This window comes from Physeter macrocephalus, chromosome 5, assembly GCF_002837175.3.
Source record: "Physeter macrocephalus isolate SW-GA chromosome 5, ASM283717v5, whole genome shotgun sequence".
Taxonomy (NCBI): Eukaryota; Metazoa; Chordata; class Mammalia; order Artiodactyla; family Physeteridae; genus Physeter; species Physeter macrocephalus.
The window spans coordinates 32996653-33016590 of NC_041218.1; the positions used below are offsets into that span (position 1 = coordinate 32996653).

The window sequence follows — 19938 nt, forward strand, 5'->3', positions numbered from 1 at the left end:
TCAGACAGAGAAATACAGATGCTATATATTATCACTTATATGTGGAATCTAAAAAGTAATACAAATGAATCTATATACAAAACAGAAACAGACTCACAGACATAGAAAACAAACTTATGGTTACCAAAGGGGAAAGGGAGGGGTGGAGGGATAAATTAGGAGTATAGGATTAGCAGATACAGACTACTATATATAAAATAGATAAGCAACAAGGATTTACTGTATCCACAGGGAACTATATTCAATATCTTGTAATAACTTATAATGGAAAATAATCTGAAATATATATGTATATAACTGAATCACTTTGCTGTACACCTGAAACTAACACGATATTGTAAATCAACTATACTTCAATTAAACCAAAGTCCGACAATATCAAGTGTTGCATGTCATAGCTATGGACCTCTGAGAACTCTTATACTCTCTTGATGGGAGGTTAAACTGGTACAACAGATCTTAGAACAATTTGGCACCATCTAGTAAAGTTGAACGTGGGTGAATTCTATGGCCTAGCAATATCACTCCTGGATGGCTATCCTAGAAAAATCCTGGGCAAGGAGACTGCAACAATGTTCACCATAGCACCAGATCTTGATTGTGGCTATTTATGTGGAGGAAAGAAGAGTTATAGGTTTAATGAGAGATAGATAGTGACCTTCAATTTATCCACAGTGCTTTATTTCTTAAGCTGGGTCTGGGTATATAGTCATCCCTTATGTTATTACCTATACTTTTTGGTTCATCTGAATTTTTTTTCATAAAAGATAAAAAAAAATAATACTTACCAAGCTATCCACATCTATGCTAGAGTTTACAGCCCACTGTAGTGTACTCATGATATTCATGGCTAAAGTTAGAATAATCCCAGCTCTTCCTTCTCCTTCACCTATAGGTGGAAAAAAGATATAAACAAACTTTATGCTCTTTCTCTCTTCTGTGAACCACTTTATGTATTCCTAGAAGAGGGCACATACTAAAGTTACATTTTGATTCTGTGCCAGTTTTAACCATTTTTCATCTCAGATCCCCACAGCATGTATCACTAGTAATAATATGCCCTGTATATAATAAGAATTCAACCAACATTTTAAATCAAAGAGTGACTGACTATTAGGAAAGAGTTGCCCTTTTTTAAATGCTTCAGATATTGAAGGGGATGTTGGTGTTGGGTAACTATCACTTTTATCCCTTCTACTATTATTCTGTAAGTAATAATACCTTCAAAGACTACAATGGACAATGGAAAAAAAGTACTGTGTCTGAATAAGCTCCTCTACAAAGAAGTCAAAAGTAGGAGCGATATGTGTGTGAGCAGCATCCAGAAGATGTTTAGATGTGCTTCATGCCTTTGTGAGGAGGACTTTCTCTGCCAATCAGATGCTGTTGGGAAGAAAGAACTTCGAGTTTCACGGGGAAGTCAGAACTCATGGGTCTGCCATTTGGAAAAAGGGAAGACTGCTCTTTACGTTAAAAAAAAAATTGACTCGTTCACCAGGAAGAACAATACTTAAATGTCTAATTAGAGTAAATAGTTTTTAAGGGCTAGAGGGGACCACTAATTAAAATTCATAAATACTTTCTATTCATGTCCCTCAAATTTTTCTAATAGGAATGTTCTTAAATTATTATAAATTTAGGTTATCAAGTCTTAATTGAGAGTCAGTCCTTGCATCTGTAATGCATGATAAAACTGTCATAGGGTTCTAAAATTGGGAGAAATAATTCATCCCATTATTATGAATTGAAATTTTTGCTTCTACAATTCCTCTAACAGAAGACAAACCATAGATAGCAGGTATGTGCTTTTAATACTAAATCATTTATTCTAAATAGGTAAGATTTATCCAGGGCCCTAATATATTACTCATTCTGAAGATTAAGATGAGAGTAAGATAAAATTTTAAAAATAATAACAATAATAAGTAATATAAGATGTTCCGGTGCTTACTATGGACCAGGCACTACACTAAGTGTTTTATACAAATTATCACATTTAATACTCACCACGAACTTATGGGATAGGTACTATTATTATGTTTATTTACACATGAGGAAAATGAGGGCTTTAGAGAAGTTAATTAAAGTGTACAAGTTACCACAGCTGAAGACCAGCAGAGGCAGGGTTGTTATTAGCTGTGTGGCTAACATTCACTCTGGCTGGGCATCTGATTTAATGGATAGGTCCTGAACTATACTGATTGCTAAATGCTTTGACTATCATGCCTGGTAAATCGGGACTCAATCAGGTCCTTAACCATTATGTTATAGCACATGATATATTGGTTTGAATTCACTGTTAACAAATCCTTGTTCACTCAGCCCTCTCGGATCCCATTTCAAATAACTTAATTAAAGGCAAAATTTTTAAAAAATTCTGAACCACAAAAGAAATTTTTTGTTGTTTTAAAGTTGCCCCAAATTACTGTACTGCTAAGGATTTAGTTCATTTGCCTGCCCCCTTATATTCCTTTCATAGAGTAATTTCCCATCGCCCTAGGCTGAGAGAACAGTGAAGGCGGGGAATCCACTGCTCTCGCGGCACCTGTGTGGACAGCAGGTGGACCCTTCAGCCAAAATGAGCCTGTTTTCGGTTCTTGTGCATACTTGGTAACTGGACAGAGGAAGTCAGCTGTTCATTCAAAGGGCCTGAATGGAGAGGCCATATAAGGTCACTGTAGCACAGCTCTGGGACATCAGGGAAACCAGTCTTCAGAGGAAGAGAAATGAATGAAGTAGCCAGAGGAAGGAATAGGCAAGGCAGACATCCAGTCTCCAGAGACGGGAAGCTCTGAGTCTGACTCTCCACCCCTGTCCCATTTTCCCTGGAGGCTCTGTGTGCCTCCCACCCTGTGCTCCACGAGGTCCTCCTATAATTCTCCAACACACGCTTCATTTTGTTTGATCTGGATTCTATTCTTAGAACCAAACGACCCCTCAGATTTGGCAGTCACTCTGTATCTCTGTCCACAGTCACATGAATAAGATATTTCAACCTTTCTTATAGCTCAGTAATTCACCTTTTTTAACTAGAAGCGCTCACTTGTCTATATAGGTTTTCATTTTACTTACGATGAAATATTTTATGTTTTTCACCCAAAGATCCTAAAACTCAGAACATTTGTATTTGAAAGATATGGCACTTTCACCTAAGTTTTTTCACTTCTATGGCAGTTTTTCACCATGCAAAATTCACATTAGGATGACAAATTGCACCAACAGGTTTTAAAAGAACAAAACTTACCAGGGAGGGGGATTTTGTGTGTATCTGTATATAAATTTGGATGTTTCTTTTCCCCTATTCAGAGAGTTCTTTAATAAAGAGATCTATTACTTTTGAAGCCAAGATCCTTTGTCAAAATGAGAGGCATGAGATGGTTTTTTCTTTGAATCACAGATTTGTTATCTGACACTCTTGTATCTCAGTTTTTCAACTGCATACATCTCTAATTCAAAGAAATCATTCAATCAACAATAAACAAATTTTTTTATCAATAAAGCCTCAAAAATTGATTTAAAGGTATCTAAAATTTTTAACCTATAAGAATGTAGCATTTTATTGGTTGGCAAAGCTTTAAATTAAATGCTTAGCTAAATAGTTAAGGAGCTCATAGTACCTGTTGTTAAAATGGAAATGAAGGTAACAGCAATGAAGAAGAGGACAAAAATCATTTCTATTCTCATTTGGAACCAGCGCAGTGTTGATAGATACAAGAACCAGTTGGCAGTATGTAAATTCAGAGCTTTGTGGAACAAAGTTTCAAAGTAAGGCTGCCGTCCAAAGGCACGAAGTGTCCATAGTCCTTTTAAGCTCGTAACAAGATGAGTGAAAATTGGACTTCTGCCTGTGAAACATTCCCATAGAAAACAATGCAAGTCATGTAAACACATAATGCAAACTCTTACTTTAAAAAGAGTTGCTTAAAGAATAACCAAACAACAAATATCATTGGTTAAAACGGCTTTTCATTCTGGTGCTATACTTTGAATAGATACAATCTGTTATTTTTTTAATGAGTTACCCTCTTTTTTACTTGGTTACCATGGATGGGAACTTATTATAAAATCACTGCCATTATTTATTCATATTCCTTGGCTACCACTGGGCATTGTTTATATGACTAATCCTAAATTAATCAGAGAAAATGTTTTTCTTTTGAGACAATTTATTCAAGGCCTCAATTAAGAAAGTTTATGCGACTTAATTTAGCAAATAACCTTCAATGCAGAAACACACTGGAAATATATCCCGTGAAAATGCACCCAAACAAAGGCTGTTACTGAACAATGTGCTTCCCAAAGAGCTCAAGCAGTGTTTGGGGGCACACAAAAAGGCAGAGCCCCAGGAGAGAAAGGAAAGGTGTCTGAAAACAAGCCAGAGGGAAGAATTTTGTCCAGTATCATTTGGGAACACAGACAAACATTTAGTAATAGTAGCGCTATCTTTTCAAATTTTAGTTTATATGATTATGAATGGATATCATATACATCAAGCCTCCTAAGACTCTATATACTTGTTTTAAAATCAAAACGAAGTCACATGGTCATTAATTAATAAAAACAATCTATGTGTGCTTTATAATTTACTGTTTCCTCTTTCTACTTATACTTTTTTTGGGGGGGGGATAGTTTGTGGTTTAACATTATATTTTAAATCTGAAAGAAGACAAAGGTCTAATTCTCAATAATAATACTTAAGATCTAATGAATAACAAAAGTATGAGACCCAAGAGAGTTATATATGATGAGAATGTACAGAGACGGCCTGGATCACAGTTGAAATAGATGTTTTTAAAAGTCATTGTCATATAATATAAGAGTATAGGAAAAAAATTTTGGAAAGGTACATAAATCACAGATAAATATCCATGAATAGCTCTTGTGATATTTTCCCAGGTGAGCGTTGCACAGGCTACATCATACCTTCAGATTCCAGCTGTTTGAGTTGCTGTGAGGTGCAGAGGAAGTAGGCTCTCAATAGAATAAAAGCCGCTATCACTGGCATTGTAGCTAGGAAGATGTAGGGTTGTAAAACTGAGACTACCGCCACAGCCCCAATCACAATTAATAACAACTGTGGGATCAAAGAAAATACACTGGTAAGTAAATAGTTCCATGTTGCAAAGTGGACAAGGTATGTTAGCAACATCTTTCTAAATAGGGTCTTCACACTCTGTTCCATTCTTAATACGGGGCAGGTATCCTCCTACTGGGAAGGCAGCCACCTCAAAGTACATTTTTCATAAGTTCTATCAAAATCTCAAAAATTGTTTTGGTTGCTCATAATAATATTTTGAAGTTTAGAAAACACAGTATTCTTGCATCTTAGTATATACTCACTTCCTATACACTTTAAAGTGCTGTATGATAGATAAATTTTAAATGAACATAATTTTTTTCTAGCCTGGGCTTCTTTTAAAATAAACTTTATATGTTAAGATAATTTTAGTAAGAATGTGAAATTTTAGGATTTATTTTGTTCAGACAATTTCTGAAAATTGGGCATTCATCTTGGAGCCTTTTGAGTCAGAAAAATCTGGTAGGCTTGGTCATCTAGGCAAGCTAGTTAATTTCTCCAAACCTAGTTGATTAACATTTAAGATTGAAAAAAAAAGTATACTTAATAAATTTCACTCCCCTTCCTGTTTTTGTTCCTGTTCCTTAAAACAATCGAAGATGACCTAGAGGCTCAAAAAAAAAAAAATGAAAAAAGAAGATTTTGGGGGTATGGCTGATTTAATTTGAAATGAGACCACTTTTCTCTCATATATTGTCAAATGAATTTTGTGTTTCAGTCAAGCCCATTCATTAGAGACATATCTTCACATTATCCACCCCCAAAACTGGATCCTTGTGGGCAGTCTCAGAAACAAGTTAACCATACTGGTGTTCTTCAGATCAAGTTCACGGCTTAAATTCTATATTTCCAAAGGACACTAAATCCATACATATTAAAAAAAAATTTGTTCCACAATACCCCATGTGAATAAAGCATAAATAAAGTAACTGTCACAACAAGGGTTGAAAAATAAACCTATCATAACATCTATCTGATAATCATTGAGTCAGTCGTCTACCAACTGCCATGGGTGACACGTGTACTTTCCAACCGATACAGAAATACAGAACATTTTGGTAAATGAAAACATGAATAAGTGTGTAACTAAGATCTGTATAAATCTTCTTTGAATGGGTTGTTATGTTCATCTAAAGCTTGGGATGATCATATCTCAATGATACTTTTCTAGGGAAAATGCCTCTAAGGTGTCCATCATCAAATTCTACAATAAGCCCTTCACTCATTCTCGTTCAACAAATACTCAGATAAATACAGTGCCAAACACTGGACTAAGTACATATGATGACTCAATAATCTAAAGAAAGTCTTCTCTATTCTGTTCTTGCCCTACAAGTTCCACCAGTACAATGAGAAAGCCTCATATGCCCTAGTTATTACATGACAAGACTTCATCAACGGCGAAGGACTCAGCTTTTTAACTGAGGGTATTTATTTCTCAGAAATAGGATCTTTTGAAAAAAAAAGAGAAAAATTAACTTCCAAGCATTATTTACTAGGAAATACAATTTAATTTAAATGGGCCACCATATTAAATACCAGTATGTCTGAAAGACAAATGCTATTGCATTGGCAACATGGAAACATTCAGCTATTCCATTAGAATCAGGGTTTTTTTTTGTTTGCTGTTGACAGTTGTAAACGGCACTGTGTTCATTTGTCTTGTGCTGTTTTTACCATGTAATTCCAGTCTGGAGCTGTTGGATTATAACAATGGGTGGGGAAAGTGATCATTGTTTTTTTTTTTTTTCTTTTTTTTTAACATCTTTATTGGAGTATAATTGCTTTACAATGGTGTGTTAGTTTCTGCTTTATAACAAAGTGAATCAGCTATGCATATACATATATCCCCATATCCCTGTTTGGTAGTGTATATATGTCCATGCCACTCTCTCACTTTATCCCAGCTTACCCTTCCCCCTCCCCGTATCCTCAAGTCCATTCTCTAGTAGGTCTGCGTCTTTATTCCCGTCTTGACCCTAGGCTCTTCATGACCATTTTTTTTTTCTTTTTAGAGTCCATATGTATGTGTTAGCATACGGTATTTTTTTTTCTCTTTCTGACTTAATTATTGCTGATATGGTAGAGATTCTTAGGAATGACAACGTAACTATGTTACAATAGAACGGGAAGAATTGTGCAGCCAACCCAACCAAGATATCACATAGGGTTTGAGAAGAATGGAGAAGGTCGGTAAAACTGGAAACGGTGAAATGTTCACAAGGTAGATTTCCAGCGATTAAAATTATCCAGAATAAAGCCCAAACTGAGAAGTGAACAGTAAATCTAAGCTTTGAGGAAAATAACTCTGTTTGCTTTATAAGGAGCCATCCTTAGGCACCGAGGTCAGAAGCTAATAATTTAGCACTTGTGCAAAACTAAAGGCACTGGTTTAATATGTTTGATATTCTAATTATACAAAGAAACTTTAAATTCTGATCTAGTTTTTAATTCACAGCGAATAAGAAACAAGTCATTTCAGACCAGGTATATTAGTGAGAGGACAACAAAATAAATAAATAGAGGGACTTCAATACAAGATGGAAATGTGAGTGCAGATTCTAACTCCCATTCATCCTTACCCAAATCCTAAAATTCTAGGGAAAAAAAAATCAACAGACTATAAAACCTACAAGGCACCAGACGATAAGAATGAAGGATCACTTTGAAATCATTTAGAAGGTTAATTAATTAATTGATTGATCAATAAATAGATAATAAATACCTATTTAAAACCAGGCAATGAACACCAGATCTGGAATTTAATTCATAATTGATAGTTAGTCCTTGAGAATTTTTAAGCCAGGGATTAATGGGATTAATAGAATGAATAAGGGAGGAAAAAAGATATAAAAGACACAGTAGAGATCAAAGTGGCGGGACTCACTGTGTATTCATATATTAGGGTAAGACAGAAAGAATCAAAAAAACCTAAAGGTTTTGAGGCTGACAAGAGAAGATTTGCATATTTTAAAACACGGAGGCTTCTGTTTCGTGAAAAAAATCAGTCACTGAAGCATAGAGATAAGTAGGACGCCAGGACAGTTTTTTTTCTGTGTGGCTTCAAGTTCAAATTTGTCATGTATGGTCCACTTCCAGTATGCCAATCTGAAGCATACAACTTTAATATTGAAAGTGACATCATCAGACTTATCTTCCTCATCTGAGAAACCTGAGACTCTTAGAGATTAAGTATCTTGCTCCAGGTAAAATAAATAGTGGTATCTGCAGAATAGAATCTGGATCTTTCATTTTCACTATACAATGTTCCAATCCAGAACGTAAATTGCCCAGAATATTACCAAATGTTAAGTACTAGAGTTAATAGAAATAACATTTTTTTTAAAAAAGGAAATTTACAGGTGTGCCTCATTCTGTGAAAAAATCTGTTTCTGAAACGTGACTAAAAAGAAATTTAACTAATCTGAACATAAGTATAACCAAAGGGGTTCACAATTTAAAGGACCCCTCTGATGCATTTTTTAATAAATCAAAATTAATCAGATTTTTACTGTATTTGATTGTCATGTATCATGCTTCCTTAATGTGAGACCTCCTTGTAAATAAAATAGGGAAATCAAAATAAAAAAGCCCTGCCCAATCACTTATGAAACAACTAGTGAGCTGCGACAACATAAGAAGTTGAGCAGAAACTACTGAAATTGCCGTGAGAGAAAGGATGAGAACCATCACGTGTGTCAAGACGTGTTAATTCATAAAATAAATGTTCAAAACTGCACTCTCCCAAAGGATTTCTGAAGTGAGGCTTACACCGATTCAGAAAATATTCAGCAGACTACAAAAGTTTTTTTGTTTTAATTATCAAGGGCTAACATTCGCGAATTCTTTTGCAATCATGTCAAGACGTCCATGTTCCAGTTTGTACCCGATTTAATAATATTACAGTTCAGACCAGTCATTTACAATCCTAGAACAAGGAAGGAATGTCCAGAAATTAAAGAAAGACATGGGAAACATTCCTTCACATGCATAAACTCAAAGCATCGGTTAAAGAATTCCAGCAGCAGCTGCTAAGTTATATCCCTAAACAGAGTAACTGAAGGAAACTCAAAATACTAAAGTTCACCTGGAACAGTTAATGTGTTTGACTGGGCCAATCATTCCAGATGAGGCAAACTGGCAATCTGGTTTTTGTGCACCTGCCAATGTCAGTTGTGTATACACACAAATGTGATAGCCCTTATTTTATTTTATTTCATAGGTTCTCAGTGGCGGGGGTGGCGAACAACTCATCCTAAGAGGGGCAGCATCCTGTTCCAAGTGTCTCTCCAAGGAGGTAATTGCGACGGCGTCATTTACTCTCTGAGGCTCAAGCAAAGCCAGACAGTAAGCTGTTTTCAAACCTCATTCAACAGCCAAGGTTATTAACTCACAACACTCAAGTTCTGTCACTTATGAAGTCTTCATGCGGTATCCCCTAGGTCACCTTCATCTCCAACCCCTTCTTCCCTTCTCCACTTTCATCATCAATCACCCCACCGCAAGGACACATGCTCAGAGTCAGGCTGCCCTGCAGGTGTCTTCAGATCTGTCACCCAGGGATAGTCCTGACTAGTCCTGAATTTTTCCTTCCTCTCTCACCTGCTTGAAAACTTACCTGTATTTCTGTCCCTGCATTATGGTCCTTACTGTGAGATTGCTAACTAGGTAATCTTTGCCAAAGTGTTCATGGATGAGACTGGTTGAAGCTGTAGTCCACCAGGAAACTGGCTGATCTTCATTTTAACACAGGCCCTCTGGAGGTAGGTGACTTCTCTCAAATAGTGATGCCAATGTCAAAAATGTCACACTTCATGGACAGTGATTTGGGAGAAAGCAGTCTGCTATACATCTTAAATCACTCCCAAGTAGACAGCTATTATATCTAAATGAGGAATTGCCTTAGGTTTTGGTCAGGTAAACAGTTCTGACTTACTACTGACTATTTTGAAGATTTTTTTAATATTGAAAAGATTTATACAATATACAGGCTTCAACTCTTAATCGAATGAAAAGTAAGCAAGAACTAATTTACTACATTCTCTAATTAGTTTTAAAAAGTGCAACAAAGCAAAGTCACTTAACAGTACTTATTTTTACAAACCTGAATGAAGTCAAATATGGTAAGAGGCAGAAGATCATCCAAAACTGCTATATCTTTGGAGAATCTATTAAGAATCCCACCTATAATGTGAATAAAAATTCTTCAAAAACTAGTAATCTTAAAAATACATATCAATATTTGATAAATTTGATAAATTTGGATCACAGAAGCATTCAGAACTCAAATACAAATGAGTACATAATCACATATATATACATATATATATATATAATGATGTAGACAATTTTAGTACAAGGATTCTAAGTTGTACAAAGATTCTAAATAACTCTGTGTTCAAGTTATTGTCTCCTACTTTTAAACTTTTATAAAATACAGGTTGCTATAAGATTCAGGCAAAAACCAAGGTCTTTAATAGAGCCCTATCACAAATTATGTCAAGAATAGGCACCCATCCTACTACTACAGTCTCCCATTTACAAGCCTGAGTTTAGTAATAATTTTCTGGATATGCTCTCATCATTCCCTTATATCTGTATTTTGTAATATAGAGCCTCCCTATGCTTCAACTTCCACACCTTTCTAAAGCATACCTCACCAGAACCCGTGGCTGCTGTCAACCCCTTCCTGCCCACCATGTGGACCTCCTTTGCCATGTCCTCCTTTTCTACCCTCTTCACTGGCAAGCTGAGCTTCAGTCTGTCTTCTAAATTAACAGACTCACATTTGTAAGTCTGATCATTTTTTCCTTCAATGAAGAAAAGTTACACATGGAGTGCTAGGTGCCAGGCACAATGCTAGGCACTGAGATAACAGAGGTGAATAAGCCTTGCTCCTTGCCCTTGAGGAATACATTGTCTAGGGGTGAGTTAAACCTATAATTAGATAAAATATAACATAATACTGTACAAACAAAGTGATATTGAATCTTATCATTTACCCCCCCCATTTACTGCAGGATAAAGTCTAAAATTCTTAGTTTAATATTTAATACCTTCCATGATTTGGCCTTAACCTATCCTAGGTACAAGCTTCCTCTTCTCAAACATTGTTTCAAACTGGCTTATTGTTTAAATACACCTTATACTCTCCTACCTCCTTGCCTTTTCCATGTAGCTCCTCTGCCTGAAAAGCCTTTCCTCTCATGTCTACATGTTAAAATCTATGTCTCCTTCCTGGCCCAACTCAAATGCCTCTCCTGCAAGGAAGCATCAATTTTTGCACCAGCTCAAATTAATCGCTTCTTCCTCTGGACACACTTAATACCTTTAATACATCTTTACACCACTTCTGTGTTATAACAATTATATCCATGTTGTACAGTTGCTTGTATACATGTCTTATCTCTTTCTAGATTGTAAAATTCTAGAAGTCATTGGACCATGCCACATTTATTATCACTCTGAGCCCTCAGCAAAAAGCCTTATGTAGCAAGGCTTTCCTTTTATGTAGGAAGAATTCAATGCTTATTTTTTTATTTGTCACTATCTCCCTTACTAATGATATTTTATTTAGCATATTTAATTAAACATATTTGTACATTTTTTCATAAATGAATCAAAAATTGAAAAATAAAAGTAGCGTATGGTATTTATTCTGTGTAGAAAATGAAAGTTGCTTTGGTAAAAAAAATATATATATACATAGATCATTCTAGTGCTTAGTATATTTCAAATGGGAAACAATAGAAAGGGAACAACAGTGGGGAACTGGCATTTATTCCATGTTGGCTATGTAACAGTCTAGTAGATGATGACTTTTTTTCATTCTCACAATGATCCTCTGAGATAATTATTCCTTTCCCCATTTTACAGATGCGGATACAAAGTCTCAGAAGAGTAACTTGCCCATGATCATCACTTTTATGAGGACAAGCCAGACCTCAAACAATTCCCATGCTCCTTTCATTATATCTCATTGCCCATTTCTCACTGCTAGAATCCTGGGCAAATCTCCTACCTTCTCTGGATCTCAGTTTTCCCATTTAAAAAAATGAAATCATTGGATCAAGGTAATTGGGCATTCTCTTTTAGGTCTAAAATTTCTTAGCCCTAAAACAGAAGCGTGGTGATGAGTATATCCAAATGAGGCAAGGCTTTAGTGATACACAAGGGCTTAAAAGAATAAATATAAGGAAGATCTTCTTGAATACTAACACTGAAATGTTTTACCCAGAAAAAAATGATGGATAATTCTTATCTTGAGATTTTTAGATACAAATCACTCTAAAAATCTCGGTCTTGGAATTTATTCTTTCCTTTATAATCAAATGTTCCTGTGTCTACCTCCTCTCCCTTGTCTGGATTCTTCCAGGGCAAGAACTGTGCCTTATTCACCTTTTCACACCAGTCCCTGGCTTAGTGCCATAGAAAGTAAGTGTTCAACAGATTTCTGTAAGAATAAAACTTGGGAGATTCCTTATTAACCTCAGATTCTTTAAATGAGAATTTGTCTAAAGGGGAATCCATAAAATTGATTACTTTCAAAGTACCTTATTGTCCTTAGTTTTTAAAATCTTTGGTCCCTTTATTTCACTACTCTTACTTTCTGTGGCCTTAATTATTTTTGTTGAGGTATAATTGACAAAAAAATTGTAAGATATTTAAAGCATACAACGTGATGATTTAATATATGTATACATTGTGAAAGGATTCCTCTCACTGAGTTCATTAACACATTCATCCCCTTTCATAGTTACCTTTGTGCGTGTGTGAGAGAACATTTAAGTTTTATTCTCTTAGCAAATTTCAATTATACAGGACAGTGTTATCAATTATAGTCACCACATTATACCTTAGATCTTCAGACCTTACTCATCTTATAACTGACAGCTTGTACTTTCACTAATCTCTATGATAGTGTCAAAAATACTTTTAAGATACATTTGGGATCTACCCAACCCATTTAAAACAACCCTGAATGAATTTATGGGATCATTTTTGAACAGTTACATGAAACTAGTTTACTCTACCTCATCAAAACACTTTATTAGTAAAAGAATCTTGGAATTTTTTTGATCACTTCAAATCTTCTCCTCTTTTAAACAACAATATACATTGGCAGCAAGATGCCTAGAAGGGGGCTAGATCAAATATCTGAATAGAGAAGGACAGCTGACTCAGAAGGGCCTGCTTCTGCTGCTACAGTCCCATCAGCATCATGTCCTAACAAACTGAGCTACTCTAATTAACTGATACAGAAAAATGAGGAGTGACGGTATCTGAGAGTCTATAATACCTGAGACAGGTACATGCCAGTCATAAGGAAGCTCAACAAAGGGTAGATGCCTGCATGCAAAAGCCAGTGCTACTACTAGAAAACCAACCAACTCACAGGCCCTGTTTGTGGAGGAGCAGGCGCTTCATTTTGTACACCTAGTCAAGTACCTGCTTTCAACGTGTTGAGGGTTGACATAGGGGCTTGAAGAACAGACTGTAACATTTTGTGGTGTAGTATTTTTGACACTGTGATTACAGTATGCACCAGTGGTAAACCTCTGAAGAGTCCCAGAGCAAGCAAAGTGTCAGCTACTCCCACATAAATGTAAAAAACATAATACGAGCTGGTGCTGGTGATGATCACTGCATAACTGCTATTTGCACTCTTAGTACTATTCCCTTTGTCTTGAGGAGGTGTTCTGTAAAGCAAAAGGAAATTGTTATCAGGCAACCAAACTTTCCCATTGAATTTCCAATACATGTAAATGATGCTGAATTTGAGTCTAAAGAAACACAACATATTTCATTAGCAGAGCTTATGCCTTCAACCTGAAGGACTTACTATTGCAAGAAAGTAGATTAAGTTTTTAACCATTGAAATAGATAAAATTTCAAATACTCAGAGAAAATACTAGCTGTGCAAGGTTGTTTTAAATATTGTTATTGCATTTTATGGAAACTAAGCACAACTAAATCCTTTAAAAATTGGTAAAGAGCTGCAGGAACTGCACATTCTCAGAATTTTAAACAAAAGAACTCAATTTTCCACTACAGTACTGTGGGGAAATGAAGCAGAGTGGATATTACAATAATTAATAAGACCCAAATAATCAATAGAAACAAAATACAATCCACAATAGGACATGGAATACTCACTTTTGAAACAGCCACAACACAACCAAAGAAGCAGCCACCTGGAATGGAACGATACACACTTGATTTTTTTTCCAGCATCTTCTATTTTTCCCACACCCACTTCTAATTCCACCATGACTAACATTGAAATATATACAATTTCATTTTCCTTTGCTTTACTTCCTGGGTCCAGCAGCTGCAATAATTGTTCTAAGAACCACTATTTGAGGTGAGAACATGTTAAGTTAATGGAATTCAAATTTCACTGAATAAAATACTTTTCCATTTCTCTCCTTCATTCAACAGGAACTGTTCATTGAACCTCACAGGTGAGCTAATATTGCAGTTAAACATTTTAAATAATAAAGTTTGTTTCTTATGAAGAGATTACTCTCAGCCTGCTGGCAGATAATTTATCTGGTTGGTGACTATTAATAATTTCATTTGTCATACAATGATTATGAGGGACATAACTATAAGACCAATTAATTACTGGAAAAGATGAGATACGTATTTATGAAAACCAGTTAAAATCTCAGAAGTGTAAAAATTCATGGTTTTTGGGGGTGGTGGTGGTGGGATGAATCGGGAGATTGGGATTGACAGATATACACTAATATGTATAAAACAGATAACTAATAAGAACCTGCTGTATACAAAATAAATAAATAAAATAAAATTCAAAATAAATAAATAAATTCGTGGTTTTTGAATAAAGATAAGGTGCATTCAGGTTAAAACACACACTATTGGCACTATTTGGGCTTTCTCAAGGTGGAAACTTTTGGTTGAGGAACAAATGTTCTATACCATAACTAAACCAAAAAAAAAAAAATGCTCAACAACCATGATTTTTTTTTTTAGTTTCTGTGTTATTTAAATGATCTGTACTCTGTTCTATTTCAATTTGGCATTGCAGTCTCCTAAATGCTGTGGGAAAACAATCTTGTGATGATACCAACACAATTATAACACCAGAAATATTTACACAATTATAAGACTGAAATTAGCCCGATAATAACTTTAACAAAGAATCAAATAGAGAAAAAGGAGAAATTGTAAGTAAAATTTGAAAATGAACACAGAGTAAAAATAAATAGGGGAGAAACAAATACGCTTGGTATAAGAAATCTCTTATTTCATAATCAATTTATCTTAAGTATTTAACAGTAACATATAAAAATTATGGAGAATAATTAGCATTAAGAAATTACATTATGAAATTCTATACTTTTAAATAGTATATAATTTTAGGTAAATTTGCATATCAGATAGGAGTATAATAATGAAAAATCTAATAGCATCATTCTCACTTCCCTACTTTTTTTCATTATACACATAGCCTCCATGAACCATATTAATAAAAAGCAAAACCACCTTTGTTTCCTTGAAATTCAAGTGAATTCAAAATGACAAGAAACACAGCAATAATCTAGCTATTTCAAAAGTCTTTGTTCCAGTACAAATGTTTTCCGATTTCCTAAGATTAATCAAATTACTCAAGAACCTAGATAAGGGTATATTTCTGAGTGACTCTTTGGTTATTATAGTCCCTCTTTGTTCCAGTGAAAGAAGTGTCAATAATGTTGGCATTCCAACCTTCTCTGAATGTGAGTAAATCCCAGAAATAAATATTTTATAATATTTACAATAACCAAAGCAGTTGTTCAAAGACACTGGTCTAATCAGTGTAATATAAAGTTATTTCTTGGCTCTTGTGAATAGAGACCACTTGCAGAAGAGACCACTTGTGGAACCACCAACCCAAACTACTTTTATTGACTGGAACAAAAACATTTCCAAGGACTTGACATAATGACTTTAATGAAAATGTCTGGGGCATATTGAAACAATTAAGCAAGCAAGTTCTAACATTTAATTTCCAAAATGTTTGAGGTTATAAAGTTCATACAGTTTGTGATAGAGACAGTCCTGAAAGATTAGAGGAAAAGAAAAAAGGTCATTATTTTCAGCTCTTTCAGGGTTTTAAACATCATTCCATATCACACAGAAAATGGTCCCGTCTAGATCAGCACTGTCCAAGAGAAATTTCTACAAAAATAGAAATGTTCAGTATCTGCACTGTTCAGTATCATTGCCACTTAATACACATGGCACTTGATCACTTGAAATGTGGCCAGTGTGGGTGACTGACGAACTGAATTTTACATTGTGTTTCATTCTAAATAATTTCATTTAATTTACATGGTCATACATAGCTGGTGGGTGGCTACTGTACTGGACAGTGCATGAATAGACTAAAGCTGTTAGTTAGATAGGGGTGTAGCCAGGGTATTTATTATATACCCATGCTAGGTATCAGGAGTCTGATGATGGTGTTCTCTAAGGATAGATCTATGAACAGTCAACATGATGATTCATGAACTTTGCAAATGACCTCAAATGAAAAAGAAGTAGCCAGTATTTAGAAGCTAGGTCACAATTTAAATTATATAGATAATTTGTCTCTATGATTTAAAAAATAATGGCATGTCGGGGATAGAATATACAGCATATACATACGGAAAGAGAAATTAAGTGCCTCTTTCTGAAAGTCTTATTTGCTAAATGAACTAATAAACATCTTCGGAGACGTGACAGATGAAGGTTGATCATCTATATAGTAAAACACCAACAGTATGATTTCAAAAATAAGATGTGATGGAGAACTAGAGCAAGAATATACTCAAGACTTAGGAGGAACCCTACCATGACATTACCTGGCTAGGTACAAGTTTGGTACTCACAACAAAAGAAAATAGGCATGAAAAGAGAAGAAAACTGCCAAGGCCAGGTATAGAAAAGGTTCAAAAACGTGAATACAACCAAATGAGGTATAACGGTCCAATATTCTATCATGAAGAACTTTAATGAACTACAAAAAAGACACTCCTAAATACTTCACTGTGGAATATCTTCAGAGGCCTTTAAATATGACTTGAAGGCTCTAAACACTCTGGATGCTGAGCCTAGTTAATAACAGCAATCCCTTCCTGTCATAACAGATGTTCCGGCCTCCCCTCGTGTCCCCATCCAATCCATTTTCCATATAGCAGACAGAGTGATCTTTTTTAAAGCATAAAAAAGTCATATCATACCCTGAATGAAGCCTTTCAAAGGCTTCCTGTTGCATTTAAAATAAAACCCAAATTCTTTACTTCAGCCAATGGTTCTGCAAACCTGTTTCTGGCCTACTTTTCCAATGTCACCACATGACATGCCACTCACTTCTCTCTCCCATTGTTCCAATTGTGCTGGCCTCCTCTCAGTTTCCATAATTTACCAAACTTTTCCAAGACCTTTGCATTTGCCCCAGTTTCTGCATGTCTGAGTCCTTCTTATCTGTCGGGTGTCAATGAAATGTCATTTCGTCAGGAAGCCTTCCCTGTCTACCCTCCTTTGCCCAGCTTTATATTAGCCCACTGTTTATTTCCTTCTGGCACTTATTACACTCTGTGATTATTTCCATCAAAATGTATTTATCCTCTGTCCTCTTTCCTATTGTAGCCTTAGTGTCTAAAACAACACCCAGTAAACAGTAGGCATTCGGTAAATCTGTACTTAATAAATAAAGGAAGGGATAAATAAGAGTATACTTAAATAAAAAATACAGGGACTTCCCTGGTGGCATGATGGTTGGGACTCCGCACTCCCCATGCGGGGGGCCTGGGTTCAATCCCTGGTCAGGGAACTAGTTCCCACATGCATGCCACATCTAAGAGTTCGCCTGACACAACTAAGACCCAGCGCAACCAAATAAATAATAAATAAATATTTTTTTAACAAATAAAAAATACCAATGTCAACAGAGAGAAATTATATACTAATCACATAGAAAACATTTTAAAAAGCATAACATATCATGATATGTTATGTAGGATAAAGATAAAGAACCAGAACCAATTCATTCTATAAGTTCTGTACAAATGCAGAATTCAGAGCTCTTCCCAAGTCACACAAGGAGATCTGTGTGTAAATGACTACCATTAAAATAGTATTGGCATTTTGAGTTTTCACCAAAGGAGCAGAGCATTATGAATGTTCTGCTAACGTAAGTACATTAGTGTATTCTATCTGTACACTCTGTTTTGTACTTCATGGTATACACAGCATATAGAATTATGCCTGACATACTGAAAGAACTAAAAAAATACGTGTTGAATTAGTAAGTGGCTGAATGAATGACAGGCAGTAATAGTTAAGTGACACCTTGTTATGACTTAATCGCAGATTTCAATGCTTTGCAGGTTAAATCACACCCTAAAACATAGACACTTGCTAAGTAATGCTGCCTTAAAAGTATTACTATCAATAAAGGTATAACTATCATTAAGGTATTATGGGAGCATATATTGCGTATACTAATAACGTAAAGCCACCTAGTGATTCCTCATTAGCAAACAGAAGGGCAATCATAAGGGAATAGTATATAGAAGTTCTCTGACACTTTCCTTAAAACTCTCAGGAATAAAAGGACTAAACTGGATCTTTAGATAATCCAGGCAACAATAATACCCTCTGGTTGTTGTAAAAGGAAGGAGGAAACTGCCTCCTACTGTATAATTTGCATTTCTTCTCTATCTAATCAATGCTGTACTGCCAAGTTAGAGCACTAGAGAGACCAACATAATAGAAATTTAAAAGCCTATATCCCTGGTGCTAATATCTAAGAACTTAACAGAAGATATTGTTCTATGGTAAAGAAAACAGTACAAAAATATAAGGTAGACTGACTCCTTTATCAAAATGACACTCTAATGATAACTGGTAACAAACTAAGTAGACCAAACTAATTTTTTCAGTTTAGCACTTCGAAGAAATAAAAAAAGTCATTACTTTCATACTCAAAAAGGGAAGTTTATTGAACCTACTCTATAAAATTATAAAATCTAGATTGACGTATGGCCCCTATGAAAACTAAAAATGGGTACATCACTTCCACAAAGGAAGCAATGTATCTTAACTTTTCTTTAGGTTCTCTGATCATGTTGAGTATGAGGCTCTAAATAAAGTTTAAAAGACCTAAACTATCTTCCTGGATTAGCACTTGTACCATGATGCAAAGCACATATGAGATAATTCAATGGTAATGAGAAGAGGCACATTGGTATTAAGAAAGGAGCTTAGCGTAAAGGTAAAATTATGTAAATTTTGATTCAAACATGTGACAGAATTGTGAACATCTGAATGATTTGTTTAGCTGTATAACTGTGCACATGATGAAAACAATTACTGTTTTACTACTATCACCAAATTTTTGTTATTCAAAATTTTGAGAACCAGTCAATTGGCAATGCCTTCAGGATACTGGGTCAAAAAAGGCTCATAATTTTTTATATTATTTCTTGCCTAGAAAATGACATTACTGTTTTTTTTGTCCATTAAAAAGTTTTTGCAATAATTGTGAGAGCTCAACTAATAATGGGAAGTTATACAACATTTATATACTCTGTTGTAGTTTGGTTTCTAGCCTAAAGACATAGGACCACTGTCTTCTTGAGTAAGTGAGCTAATAATATTGTACACATGTTCAGTGGCTCAATGCTCAATCTCTAATTAATTAACCATACACTGTGTTGAAAGGCACGTAAGTTCAGCTCTACATGCGACAAGGATCCTGTAAGTGAACATAAATCACCACCACATTCAGATAGGACCATTTTTTCTCATAAAACTAAACTGAAGGGCTTCCCTGGTGGCACAGTGGTTGAGAGTCCGCCTGCCGA

At 35.2% G+C, this 19938-nt stretch overlaps 1 protein-coding gene across 1 annotated transcript in view; it reads right to left on the reverse strand.

Moving 5' to 3' along the window:
- CFTR (CF transmembrane conductance regulator) overlaps positions 1-19938 on the reverse strand; it is a 167546-nt gene that overhangs the window by 53098 nt on the left and 94510 nt on the right. The window contains exons 16-21 of the mRNA XM_055084662.1: positions 14234-14271; positions 13526-13776; positions 10182-10261; positions 4924-5074; positions 3618-3845; positions 789-889 (exon numbers count right to left, since the gene is read on the reverse strand). Of these exons, the coding sequence (XP_054940637.1) occupies positions 789-889; positions 3618-3845; positions 4924-5074; positions 10182-10261; positions 13526-13776; positions 14234-14271 (849 nt within the window). The remainder of the gene's footprint in view (positions 1-788; positions 890-3617; positions 3846-4923; positions 5075-10181; positions 10262-13525; positions 13777-14233; positions 14272-19938) is intronic.